This window comes from Crassostrea angulata, chromosome 2, assembly GCF_025612915.1.
Source record: "Crassostrea angulata isolate pt1a10 chromosome 2, ASM2561291v2, whole genome shotgun sequence".
Lineage (NCBI taxonomy): Eukaryota > Metazoa > Mollusca > Bivalvia > Ostreida > Ostreidae > Magallana > Magallana angulata.
In genome coordinates this window covers 8,848,002-8,862,640 of record NC_069112.1, presented here as the reverse complement: position 1 = coordinate 8,862,640, position 14,639 = coordinate 8,848,002, and the positions used below count along the sequence as shown (strand labels likewise).

The 14,639-nt window shown below is 32.8% G+C and overlaps 1 protein-coding gene across 1 annotated transcript in view; it reads right to left on the bottom strand.

Annotated features, from left to right (window-relative positions):
* Positions 1 to 14,639, bottom strand: part of LOC128173862 (transient receptor potential cation channel subfamily M member 2-like) — a 409,575-nt gene that overhangs the window by 61,308 nt on the left and 333,628 nt on the right. Inside the window, exons 22-25 of the mRNA XM_052839546.1 lie at positions 12,213 to 12,321; positions 4,234 to 4,400; positions 3,880 to 3,987; positions 3,562 to 3,700 (exon numbers count right to left, since the gene is read on the bottom strand). Of these exons, the coding sequence (XP_052695506.1) occupies positions 3,562 to 3,700; positions 3,880 to 3,987; positions 4,234 to 4,400; positions 12,213 to 12,321 (523 nt within the window). The remainder of the gene's footprint in view (positions 1 to 3,561; positions 3,701 to 3,879; positions 3,988 to 4,233; positions 4,401 to 12,212; positions 12,322 to 14,639) is intronic.

Genomic DNA, 14,639 nt, shown 5'->3' with positions numbered 1-14,639 from the left:
AAGCTTAAAGCTGAACACCGCTCGTAAATAGGCACCGTCACACAGATACCTGGTATATAAACCCTTCGATTTCGTTACACCCGATTGCACACCTGAACCTCGTGGCCGACATGTAGTATTCCTTTCGTGGTCTTTAGATTTTATGCATTTTTTTCTTATCTTATGTTCATTTTCTGTGCGTAAATAATGCATTGACCAATTTATTTGATGTTAGAATTCTCCTGGCTTCAAAAAGGTGCGTAAAATTTGATAATTTCATCGCGACCGCGTAACATGGCGAGGCAAGGTGTACGTCCACACAGGTGAGGCCTCTACAGCGAAGTACTTTGAGCTGTTTAGAGGTCTGTCCCTTATATAAGGGTTGTAGGGACAGCAGTGATTAAAGAGAAATATGGCGGACAGTGCCTATTTACGAGCGGTGTTCAGCTTTAATAAGCTCTTAGCTTTGTTTGTATAGTTAATAACAAATTTTCGCTCAAGAAAGTTATTATAAAAAGACTTTGTAGACCTACTGGTCCCTAATTTGATGGGTCAGCCCTTTTTTCTTGATATTAAATCAAATGTCTTACAAATATATACATATTTTGTTCAAGTAGTGTTCACAAATTAATAGAAGTTCTAGAGGTATCCGAACGACTGTGTTTTAGGGACCGACCTTTCAACTATTTACCGGAGCAACCAACAAAAATGTTCAAGGTATCATATAGTTGAAAACATCATTCTGAGCAACTTTTGTTCTACAATGCTTTTCAAAATATTTCTCCTTTCCTATATATTAATGATCAGAGTTTTTGACTTCTGGCCCCATTCAACCCCTAATTACGTAACATATGACTTGGATATTGTACAGATAATTAGAAGGACCAGCCCCTTTTTCTTGATATCAAATAAAAGCCCGTAAAAATAGTAACAATCTTTACATTTCATCTTATTACAAAATGTGTATGCATCAGAAGATATAACAGAAAATATGCAAATAGTTCATGAAAAAATGGTGCTAATTTTCAGGTTCAGGCGAGCTTCAAAGCCTTGTTCGATTTTCATAATTGAAGGCAACGAGGTATATCTACGGACATTTATCTACAATCCCTGAAACTTTTAAGCTTCTATCTTCATTATTTTTTTAGGAAAGGCGTGGACAAATAACCCATAAAAATTAACAAAATCGTGAAAACATAAAAACCGGAAGTGACGTCATAAGTTGAAATTTTAATAACATCGATAATTTACGATACCAAACAAGTTCTTAAATATTCGTGGAAATCGGTTGAATAGTTTATGAGATATAAGCCACAAAAAAAATCAGAGGAAGAATAATAACTAGACACGATTTCGTTTTGAGCAACGAATGGGACTTCCGTTTGATTATGAATAAATGATAGGGTTAAATCAGAATGTTTAAAACTACAATATCTTTGCAATGTGTTGTCCGATTTTAAAACTCGATCCAAGAATAATTCGATTTTTTTTCTTTTTCGTTTAGTTACTTATGTTTATTGATTTATTTTTTATTTACTATAATCAACGAAAATCCCTTTAAAAAATCCGGAAATCATCTGGATTTTTTAAATTTTACAATCTAGTTCATGTGCATTACATCCACGCTAAATCACGGGAGGATGCTCTTTACTTTATGTTTCCACGATATCACGTTTGCATGGATAAACCATGTAGAGTCAGAAACGATAATACAAATACGTGTAAATTTCCATTGGAGATTTGCTATATATTCTGTTCATCAAAGAAAATACGGGAGATAACTCTAACTCAGTGCATTTAAAAGTACATGCAGCTCAGCCGTTGTGAAATTTATGTCATAGATTTTGTTTACCAGAATTTAATGCAAAAAAAGTGCATCAAAATCGAAAAATCCCGAGAGTTCAAAATGTCAATATAGTGTGAAAATTTGAAGCAAGTAAAAAAAGTGTTGGATTCTTCATTAATATGAATTAAATTTTACATGAAAGGTATTTACAGCCTTAATATGGTTTAATATAAAAAAAAATGTTAATTTCAATGCAGCTTCATTAATTTTCTTCGAAATTGTTTCGTAGCAATTCTGCAAATTTTTGCTTCATACAAGCATATGGGATCAGAGACATAAATAGTGTTATCTATGTCTCTGATGTGATGCATCTTAACGCCGGTGAAGGCCTGCCCCGAGACACAGATTATTCTAACTAAGCAGAATGTAGTGAAATTAGTAGCATTATTGTAGGTTTAATTAAAGCTTGGTTATGTAAATCTCAACAATACTGTGTGTAGATCATCTATTTCGTAACTGCCCAATATTATATACAATGTTAACCCGTGCACGCAAGTCTAGTCGTTTATGATTGAAAAGAGAAATTAAAATTTTTAATGTCTTTAATTTAAGAGCTTTGCGGTACGATTTTCTTGTTTCATATACAGAATTGAATAACTAGGAAGTAGTTTAAAGAGAAAATGATTCTTGATGCACTCATGTATTTTGATCGCTTTAAAAAGTGGTTTCTGTATGTGTGTGTGTGTGTGTTGGAGGGGGGGGGGGGGGTTAAAATAAAAGAAACTTAAAGTTGACCATGAACCGCTACCAAAACTTTAGTTATATATAATGCATTTGATTTCAATTTTAATAAAAAAAATTTATTCCATAGAGAGAAATATGTCAAAGATTAATTATATGCAAAAAAAAAGGTGTAAAATTCGGATACCTATTTTTGTTTACCACAGGGCTTAAGGACTATATGGAACAATATCCTTTGAACACGCATATAAAGCCACGTGATCAGATGAGCGATGTTGCCCATGGACCTCTTGTTAACAGAGTGATTTTTGCAAGCTTTGGTTGAAATTGGTGAAGAGGTTCTGGAGAAGAAGATGAAAAGGTTTAAAATTTACGACAACATCAGCAACGAAAAATTTTGATTTAAAAAAAAAAAACATCGCATGAGCATTTGGCTTAGGTGATTTAAAAACCTCATAGTGGGTTAAATATATTGCGGCTAAAACATCACGAACCGACTCTCTAATGGGAATTAAAAATGTGAGTGGATTCAATAAGTCGCATCCGTAACATGTTAAACCCCTTACTCTTATAGCAAAACAGGGGGTCACTATTTTGCAGCGAAATGCTTTTAACCCCGGGTTCATTTTTATAAGGATTCTTTATTCAGCAGTAAACCCGGGGTTCTGCATATCATAATGATTTGATGTTGGTTCAAAAATGAATGAAACCAACGTATAATATGACACAGGTATGACAAATCACAAAAAGTAGAATGCACTAGCAAATGTATCTAGACAAACGTGCTTAAACAACAAGAAAACATATCTGAATCTGCATTATACACTATATCTAGAAAAAAAGAGTATTTTAGACATGGAAAAAAGAGATATATGCCGAAAAAGGTAAAAATATATGAAATGAAAATCATCTACTAATATTCTACTGTTTTATTTATACAGACGAAAAAATCAACTGCATACATATAAACAGAACTGCAAAGAGCCGATGGATATCTTTCATCGATGTTTTATTTTAGAAAGAGATGCAGTTAAGTGTGTTCATTTTATGTTTACCTTCGTATTTCAGGAACATTCGACAGGCTTTTCTTACAGCGACCACAAACGGAATTTTTCCCGCTTCTGCATTTTCTATAATCTTTTCAATTTTCATCTCAAAAAAATGTTTTACAAGTTCTTCGTCTTTTTTTGATTGCTAGAAATAATATGCAAAATGAAACTTAGTCATCAAATGTTTATTAGAGTTGTTTGTAAAAAATCATTTTCAAAAATTAGTTGACTTTTCTTAAATAACGAAAAACAGGAAGATGTCCTTTAGTACACACGCAAATGCTTGTAAATATTTCAATAACCAAAGTACACAATCTTACTTACCCATCCGTACAAATCTGGCAAATCAATTGATTTAATATCTACTCCCCGATCCATCAAACTACTAACATATTCACATCGGTTTAGTTTCAATGCCTCTAATAGAAGAACCTGTTTCAAAGTGTTCAACAATATGTGTGAAAAATAAACATTATTTATAATTTTTAAAACAAACAAACAAATACCAGCACCATATAAATCATTTAATGTTTAGGTGGGTCTACTCATGACACATTGCCTACAAAATTCAATAACATACTAAATATTAAAATATTTTTATCTACAGCTAACCCTTTTCTCTTCACAAGAGTGCCTTTAAGTCGAATGCTGGGTGAGCAAAAAATAAATTGAACTTACTTTCCCACATTTTTTCATAAACTCTTCATTTTCTTGTAAAGCTGTGTACTCTAAAGAAAAATAGAAAGGGAGTGATGTAGGTGTAGAGAACCTCGGATTCATCACATATGCCTTCGTTGCAGGGAGTAGTCCATGTTCATTCATATGATCTCCACTCTGTGAAGCACCTGAAAGTAAAATATAAGATATAATAATTGTTATAAATGTATACATATGCTATGAATAAAAAATACAATAACAAACTGTCAACCATCTCAAAAATCCATTAAACGAAACACAAAATTAAAGCAAAGCATTTTATTTTTAAGAAAATACAAGCACGTATGCTGTATTAAAACATTATTAATTCCGAAGTGGCAGATAATTTTAAATGCAAATATATCCGAAAGCAGAATGTACACTTATAGAATCGTGATCATAATTTCAGCAAATAATAATAATGCTAAAAACTAGACATGATCTCTTTGCGTGCAACGAGGAGGTCTTCCGTCCGATTTTAGAAGCCAAGAAACACTTATGATCTTGCTTTTGCTAATAAAAAGAACTCAGGTAAACATAACTTGAAAATGTAGGAAGAGAGGGTCTTCATTTTACTATCAGAGAGTATTTTGTTTTAGGTGTAAGATCTTTGAATGAAAAAAAACCTCCTCTTGACCCCTCATTTTAGGGACTATCCCCCTTATCTTCACCTTAAATGAAAAGTCACGTAAAACTACACACATTTTTGTAACAAGTGTTTACAGATTCCTAATCATTCTTGAGATATCTGAGAAAGAAGATTTTAGGGGCCGACCCCTTATTATCTTATCGGACCAGTTTAACGAAATGTTATGGGTTAAATTGTGTTGAGTACATTATATTTAGCATCTTTTCTTCTACACTGCTTATCAAATTATTTTTACTTTATTAGATATGAATAATCAAAGTTGTTAACTTCTGACCCTTAAAAATCCCTATTTACGTTACAAATGAGAAAGTCGGTATATTGTACATAAAAGTAAGATACACATTTTGCTCTTATAACCTATTACAAAATACCCCTCATTAGAGAGCTACAAATAAAAGACTCAAAAGCCCATGGGTCCGTATTTTTAGGGGCTAGCCCCTTTTTCTTGGTATAACATAAAGGTCCCTTAAAAAAACACATATTGTTCTACAAATGGTTACGAATTCGTTGTCATTTCTGGGATATCGGAGAAAGACGATTTAAGGGGCCGACCCCCTACATTTGTATCCCCTTTTTGGGACTGTTCAATGAAATTTTTAGGGTTGAATAGCGTTGATTACATCATTTTGAGCATATTTTCTTCTATGCTGTTTATCAAAGTATGTTTCTTTCACTAAAAATTTTGAACTTCTGGCCCCTAAAACTCCATAATTAAGTCACACATGAGAGAATCGTAATATTGTATGCCTACATAGCTGGAAGGTAAACGTTTTTTTTTTATTTGTAACCTATTACAAAATACCCCTCAGTAATAGCTCCAAATAAAAAATTAGACCCCTCTGGGTCCCTTATTTTTAGGGACCAGCCCCCTTGGTTTAAATGAAAGGTGACTTAAAACTACACACATTTCATTTACGTGTCTACGAATCTGTCATCGTGTTTGAGATATCCGAGAAAGAAGATTTTAGGGGCCGACCCTTCATCCCTCCTTCGAAACCTTTTTATGAAATTTCGACAATTGGATATTGTTGAGAACATCATTTTGAGCATCTTTTTTTTTTTACTGTTCATCAATTTTTGTCCTTTATTATAAATATTCATGATCAAAGTTTTGAACTTCTGGCCCCTAAAAATCCCTTATGACGTCACACATGAGAAAGTAGGTATATTGTATACGTACATAAAAGTAAGATAAACATTTCCGCTTACGTAATCTATTAAAAAATACCTCTATGTAAAGAGCTTCAAACAAAAAACTTTAGACTCTTCTGGGTCCCTCATTTTAGGGGCCAGCCACTTTTTATTGGCATTAAATGAAATATGACTTGAAATTACACACATTTTGTTCAACAAGTGTTTACAAACTCGTTATCGTTCTTGAGATATCCGAGAAAGAAGATTTTAGGGGCCAAATCTTATATTCCTATCGGAGCCATTTAATGAAATTTTGAAGGTTGAATATTGCTGACTACATATTTTTGAGCATCTTTTCTTATATACTGCTTGTTAAAATAGTTTTCCTTTACTTGGTATAGATAATCAAAGTTTTGAGTTTATGGCCCCTAAAACCCTGGTATTGCGTCACACATGTGAAGGTCGTTACATTGTATGGGTACATAACTATAAGAAAAATATTTAAACTTCTATGACCTATAACCAAAAAACCCTCAGTAAAGAGCTACAAATAAAAGACTTTAGACCCCTTTGGGTCCCTTACTTTAGGGGTCAGCCCCTTTTTTTCAATATCAAACAAAAGCTCAGTTTAATTATTATTTTTTGTATTACATGTTATAACAAAATATATTTAAGAAAAGAGATACACAAAAAAAGCCACAAAAAATCACAACGTTAATTTAATTTTTTTTTCGGGTCCAGGCTTTTAGGCTATTTGAGCCAGACATTTATGATTGCCTATAAACATATCATCAATCTTTCGTCTATCATCCCTGAAAATGTGAACTTTTACCGTTAAGGGGGAGTTCAATTGACGAGCACACCTTCTAAAAATCAATAAATTGTCTATATCTCAGAAACAGAAATGACGTCTTCATTGTCCTCCTAGTTTTACATGTTTGATTAACACACGTATACTGCTTAAAAAATTACATCGAAATTAATGTTTCAAAAAATGTTAAATTTTGCTCATATCTTTGCTCAATAACTTTTTAGTTAAAAAATTTTTCTAGAAAAAATATAGAATAAAAGTTGTGCAGAATATTAAGAGCTTTCATTTGATACCATAAAAAAGCGGCTAGCCCCTAAAATGAGGGGTCTAGATCCCTTTAAATTCTTTGCTTTATAACTCTTAAACGGTAAATTTTTCGATATGGGTGTCGCTGCAAAAAAATGTTGTTTGTGACTTTATTGATCTCATAAAACTGTTTTTGTGTTTGGGTATTGCATAATATGAGGGTAAAAAGTAATACGTGTTGACTAGTACTCGCGGCAATTTGGCCAAGTTAACGAAACTCTCCCTCGCCCGTGGCCGAGAAAATCGGTCACCATGGTCGCGGCTAGGCTACCTAGCGGTCAGCGGTTATCTAATACACGAGAGTTGCGTCTCTCATAAATGAGTTTATTTAGTTGCGAACTCAAAAGTTGTTTTTGTTTTAATTACACATAAAAGTTAATGGACTAAAAGATTGGGTGTCAATAAAGAAATCGTTCAGTTAATTAATAAAAGCAATGTCATTCTCAATCTAAAGCAATATCAGACATAGATCAATTGTGGATTTTAAGTTTTAAAATAAAGAACTTCTATTTGATAGAATATGGTCATTATAATTCAAACTTTTCAAATCTTCCTGGGTTCTGAGCTGTGCGAGTCTGTGCGTTGTACCTTTACGTAAACTATCCTTCGTCCCCGGCCGAGAAGATCAGCCACGGCTGCACTACTAGCGGTAAGCGGTTATCTAATACACAGGATTCGCACACCGCGACGCACACTTAGATGAAGATGAACGTGTTTGAGTTTATATAGCCGTAAATACAAGAACTGTTTTAATTTTATATTATAAAAGTTTGTCCATCTTGTATTTATTTAATTAAACATTTGAGTGTAACTGAATATTAATGAAAAATATTACTCCAAATCGGAAACATAGTCAGACATAAATTAATGGTTGGTTTGTATATCTAAAAAAATTTCCCCCCCCCCCCCCAATATTAAATGATGATCATCCCTCGCACATGGCCGAGGAGATCCAGCGCGAGTGGACAAGTGATCTGCAGTCGGCTCGTGTTCTTCTACATGTACCTTATCACGCGTTCATGTTTCATATTTTGCACGGACAGAACTGTATTTTATTATGTTTTCAACTATTATATAGATTTATTACGAAAATAAATAAATTTATTTTACTTGTTCAGTTGATTAAGCATTGATTTAATTATACGATAGTGTACAAGGTAGTTTAAAAATCAAATCAAATTATAATCAAAGTTCCATGTTACATGTTTGCGGTAGGTGCTAGCACGATAAAAGAATGTCCTGAATTGAGGCATTTGATAATTATTTAAAAGAATATTCACATGAGTTTTAAACAACTTAAGATTAGATTCTATCAGTCAGATATTAATCACTCTGTAGTTTTTCTACATGGTTGTTCGGTTCAGTGTGGAAGCGAACTCAGTGCTGCGTCCCCCCCCCCCCTCCTCCCGCCCCTTTGACAAGTGCTCGCGCTGGATTTTTTTAAATTGGCGAAAAGATATCCAGATCTGTCGAAAATCATTTTTGGTGACTTCTTATGTGTAACATTTTCTCCTCAACGTGTTTCATTTTCCCACCCGTGTGTTTTTTCGGTCAGTCTGTGTTAATTCAATCGCCACGTGCGAAGATCTTGTGTCGCCTTAGCGCACACAACTCAGAACATATGTAATTGAGTAACAGTTGGAAGGGTGCTTTTATTAACAATAAGACTATTATTCGAAGTCAATCATCTTCACATTAAAGATGTGAAATCGTAACCTAAGAATGTGGCTACTAAATTAACCTGTTGAACACGCTAAACTTTTATAGTTATGAACATAATAATTCATAATATATTATAATTAAAAGTTTGAAGACAAAGACAATTTTGTTCTTGGGAAGTACGACTACATTAAGCAATGCAGTCGATTACCATAGAAATCATCAAAGTACTGCAACTGTCGACGGATTTCTTATTTCTTTGAAAGACCATGATAATTCACTTGGCCTGCAGACTATAAAATAGCGACATATCTGCCTCCCAAAAAATATATGCGCTTCTCAAAGTTAGACTTAAGTGAGGTAGATGTGCGTTATTGGGAATGTTATTTATTGCTAATTGTATGGAAATTGATTAAAAAAAACAAATTTTAATTGACGTGTATTATGAGGTTGTAATGCAACTTAATTTACTTACAAGATTAGATACAGCCAGTGGAATATAGGTGGCCTTTATGTGAACAATGAATACCCAATATATTAAAATACAAGATAAATAGTTTCCAGAACTATAATACTAATATGCTTGTGTATATGAAGGTTGCACCCTCATTTGTATGGCTGTAGGTGAGGAGGTATAGGTGTATCGATGTACATACAATGTATGACTGCACATACGGGTTCCGGACCATGGCTACAGACGATACCAATGATAGTCCTTTAATACATCAATGCACAGTTTGATATAGAAACTGACCAGTTTCATAACTTCTTCGAATTTCTCTAACAGGGACTGTCTAATTCCTTTCCAGAATTCCAATTTACGCAAGCGCAATTGAAGTTTCTTTTTTAATTTAATTAGTCAACCCACTGACATAAATATAAGGATTTTGCATATAATTACATCGTCGAGAGAAGTGATATTCATTTCTGTAAATAAGGTTATTTAATTCACATTACATAGCGGTGTCTCTATGAAACAGCACCAGCTGGTGTAAAATTTAGATGCTCGCTTTTGCATAAATTCTCCCGCTCATCTTTTTTTTAGCTGATTATATATTATTTTGAATGTCCAAATCTATTCTTATCATTAAATAATATCAGACGACACACATTTCCCTGTAGAAAATCTCAACGATGCCATCAATTTTGACAAATTACAAAATTTTGTCAGCACGTTACAATTCTAAACTTGCACATAGTCTTTAAAAATTTAGAAAGATTTAAATAAACAAGTTATCTTAGAGAAAAGGTTACGTGTTTTGTAGGCGGGTTAGGTTTTTTAAAAAAAAAACCTGCAATTCCTGACATGAATCATGAGTACATACTGTTTATAACAATGCTTGCTACCCTTTGAAAATTTAACTCGCCATTAAACATCTCACTTTTTATAGAATTTTTGAAACGATTACACAGACTGTGTTCGACAAATAGTTTTACAAAAACATTTTCTTCCTGTCTTGTTCAAAACACATTTTATATACAGGTTTTCAATCACGACACGTTTTTATAACAAAAGCAGAACTGAAAGTTTAGTCATTATAATCGTTTGACACCATATCACATATATTTTTAACCCGCAGCAACAACGGAAGACCTACTCGTGGTTTTGCCACGAGCTCTGCTCTAGTTATATACTGTTATTTCACCCTTATATTCAGGGGTAAAATCTTTATATGAGGTGGTAACATCATTACAATATGTCGTAAGATCATTATGTGCAGTAGTTTATTCATTATATGCTATGAATAAATCTTTATATGATATCATAAACTCATTTCATACAGACTAAACTCATAATGAACTATTGTTCAATCGTTATGTTATATGGTACACCCTTATGTGCAGTTGCAAAATCCTTTTATGCAGTGCAACTTCTTGACCTAATTTAGGTGATAAGTTCATTATATGCACTACTAACATCATGTTATGGTGTATTAAAAACCATTATTTATGGTGGTAAAACCTTTATGTATTGTGGTGAAAGCTTTACATGCAATTGTAAATCCTTTATATGATGTGACAATTTTATAATATGCCGTTGTTGAGTCATTATATAATGAGGTTAGTTCTTTACATGTTGTGATCGTTTCATTATATGGAATGGTAACTTCTTTATATGCAGTCGTAACTCTTTATGATGAAGTTGTAAACTGGTTCTCGCTGAAAAGTTTTAATGGGGAGAAGATCCAGTTTTATTTTAAAAAAGATGCCGCGTTCGTTGTGACGATGCACATTTCCTGGTCAACTTCAGTTTAAAATTTCTTGTGAGAAACAAAGATTTGAGTGTCATTCTTGACTACAAGATATATACATGTTCATGACTCATATCCTTTTAGTGTAGAATAAATAACTTCATTTCTTTCTTAAATATAAAATTCTATGTTAACATTTCTTGTTATTCATAGTGAAAATGTAATTGTGTAATAGGATGTTTCTGGTCAGAATCAAACAGGGAATTAGGTTTTCCATTTCCTATAATATTTTAGTCCTTTATTAGTTGAGCTCTGATATCATATATTTCTTACCTTTATCCCAGCCGCACAAAACATATGAGAAAATTAGGATTTTTTATGAAAACATAACGCCTAACTTTCAGTTTATAGCCTCAAAAATTAAAATGGAGCTATTTACGATAAAAAATAAATGATGGATCTTATTATTTTATACCCTTAAGGCTTCAACCTATAACACTTACACCAATTTATGTTAGAAAATAGAGAAACTTATATCATATCATGTCCCCTGGAAACTACTAGTTTCAACATTTTTTTTTTTAAAGTAAACCCCGAAACTTGAAATAAAAAAAAATAGTAAGCTTTGACTGCATTTGTCACTACCCGAAAAAAATTACTTTTATAATATTAATTCACAAATCACCCCATCATTCATCAACGAAAAACAAACTAAAGAGAAAACAAAAACCAGAAGCTAGACATTTTTATAATTGTTGAATAATCGTGGGTATAATACGTAGAATATTTATCAAAATGAACCACTTTATAGCAACAGAAGTGAGTCGATGAAAAAAAAACTCAAAGAAAGAGATCTAAAATCAAATGTATTTTGAAGCAGACGTGTGCCAGATTATATAGTAAAATTATTGTATTTTAATGATGAATATTTTTTTCCGATGCTGCTGTTGAAAATACAGAATGAAGCTGTACCTTTCCGCCAAATGAATGAAAACTGAATAGTGTGGAAAGAGGACTGTCATTCAGTTACATTTTAGTAACCTCTATGTCACCTTTTAGATGGATATATTTACATGACAGCTTCATCCTGTGGAATCTTGTTATGATTGATTTGATGTTGTTCGACTTTGAATTAATTCCCCCCCCCCCCCCAAACCAAAAAAATCTTACCCATTCTTACTCATACTTGAAATACAATCTCTGCTCTTACCCGCTAAATGAATTTGCTCTATCTTCATTGACAAGATCCTGACCACTGCCTCCCCAACAATACCAGATAACGTGAGTGGATGGTCATTATAAAGATCAAACACTCCAACCTACAAATGGATATAGAAACGATTATTGAATTGTATATATCGTTTTTATTTAGGAAAAGCATTGCGGACTAGAACTTATTTACTACTTGTATCTCTTCAATTTCATATGTGGAATATCAAGTACTTTACATATCATTTGTATAGGCTACTAGTTGTATCTCTTCAATTTCCTATATGGAATATCAAGCATATATATATATATATATATATATATATATATATATATATATATATATATATATATATATATATATAATGCACTGAATAGGATCAACAACACTAGGCATCTTTAAAGTGTCGGATCTAATATATAGATACTAAGCCAGTAAACTGAATATAAATAGCACTAAAAATGGCTAACGACACGAACAATAGAAATTGTCAAATTTTCGGGACAACCAGTCCCTTCTTCAGGACCAACAAATAAATTACATGAGTACAAAACAAAGAAAACAAAATCTAAAGCTACTACTAAACTACTTAAGAAACTATAAAAAAGAACAGCTACATTATAAACATTTGTTCACATTCTTAAAGAAGGTGTTGCTACTGTCGCCGATCGCTCTAAAGTAATCAATCGACTGCCAACTTCACGCCTGATTAAGTTAATTAGCTAATTAAAATTGGCGTCCGAGTTAACTAATGAAAATTTGAACCCCCGGTGTTAATTCGTACGGCACTTATGATATAGACTCGAATTTTGATTAAAAAGAGATAAAATTAAATGAAAATAATAAATAAAACTAGACACGATCTCGTTGCGAGCAACGAAGAGGTCTTCCGTCCGATTTTTAGAAGAAAATATGACATCATCGACTTTGATTTTCGACAACAAAACATGATATGAAAAAAGGAGTGAAGTACATATGCTTCATTGCATCGCTTTTTATAAGTTCTATCACATTGCTTTTTTCAATGCTTGCATTTCCTTCAATCAAGAATGAAAAGAATAATTTTGTTTACATCTGGTCCCTAAAAACCCTAATTGGGTAACGCAAGAGAAAATCATTATATTGTTAGGATATAGAAACGTATTATACCTAATCTAGCATTAATAACCTTTCACAAAATGGCTCTCATTAAAGGGCTATAGATAAAAAAATTTAGAGCCCTTTGATCCCCTAATTTAAGGGGCCAGCCCCTTTTTCTTGGAATCAAATGAAAGGACATTTAATTCTGAAAACATTTTGTCAACAAGTGTTTAAAAATTCGTTACTGTTCTGGAGATATATGAGAAAGAAGGTTTAAAAGGCCGATCCCTTATCTCCTTATAGGGTCCGTTTGGCGAAATTTTGAAGATTGCATATGCTTAAAAACATCTTTTTGAACAACTTTTCTTCTGTATTGCATTTCAAAATATTTTTCCTTTCCGAGATATGGGTGATCAAAATTTTGGACATTTGGTCCCTAAAAACCTTTAATTACGTAATACATGACAAAATCATTGCATTGCTTGGACACACAACTGTAAGATAAACATATTTGCTTTTATAACCTTTCACAAAATATCTCTCAGTAAAGGGCTACAGATTAAAGACTTTAGAGCCCTTTGGTCCCCTTATTTTAGGGGCCAGCCCCTTTTTCTTGATATCAAATGAAAGGTCATTTAATTCTAAACAAATTTTATTCGACAAGTGTTTAGAAATTTGTTACCATTCTGGAGATATATGAAAAAGAAGGTTTTAGGGGCCGATCCCTTATCTCCTTACAGGGGCCGCTTAACATAATTTTGAAGGTTGCATATTGTTAAGAACATTAATTCGAACAACTTTTCTTCTGTATTGCATTTCGAAATATTTTTCCTTTCTGAGATATGGGTGATCAAAATATTGGACTTTTGGCCCCTAAAAACCCGTTATTACGTAATACATGACAAAGTCGTGACATTGCTTGGATACATAACTGTAAGATAAATATATTTGCTTCTATAACATTTCACAAAATATCTCTCAGTAAAGGGCTACAGATTAGAGCCCTTTGGTTCCCTAATTTTAGGGGCCAGCCCCTTTTTCTTGATATCAAATGAAAGGTCATTTACTTATAAACAAATTTTGTTCAACAAGTGTTTAGAAATTTGTTACCATTCTGGAGATATATGAGAAAGAAGGTTTTAGGGGCCGATCCCTTATCTCCTTATAGGGGCCGCTTAACAAAATTTTGAAGGTTGCATATTATAAAGAACAATAATTTGAACAACTTTTCTTGTGTGTTGCATAACAAAATATTTTTCCTTTCTGAGATATGGGTGATCAAAATATTGGACTTTTGGCCCCTAAAAACCCTTAATTACGTAATACATGACAAAATCATTACACTGC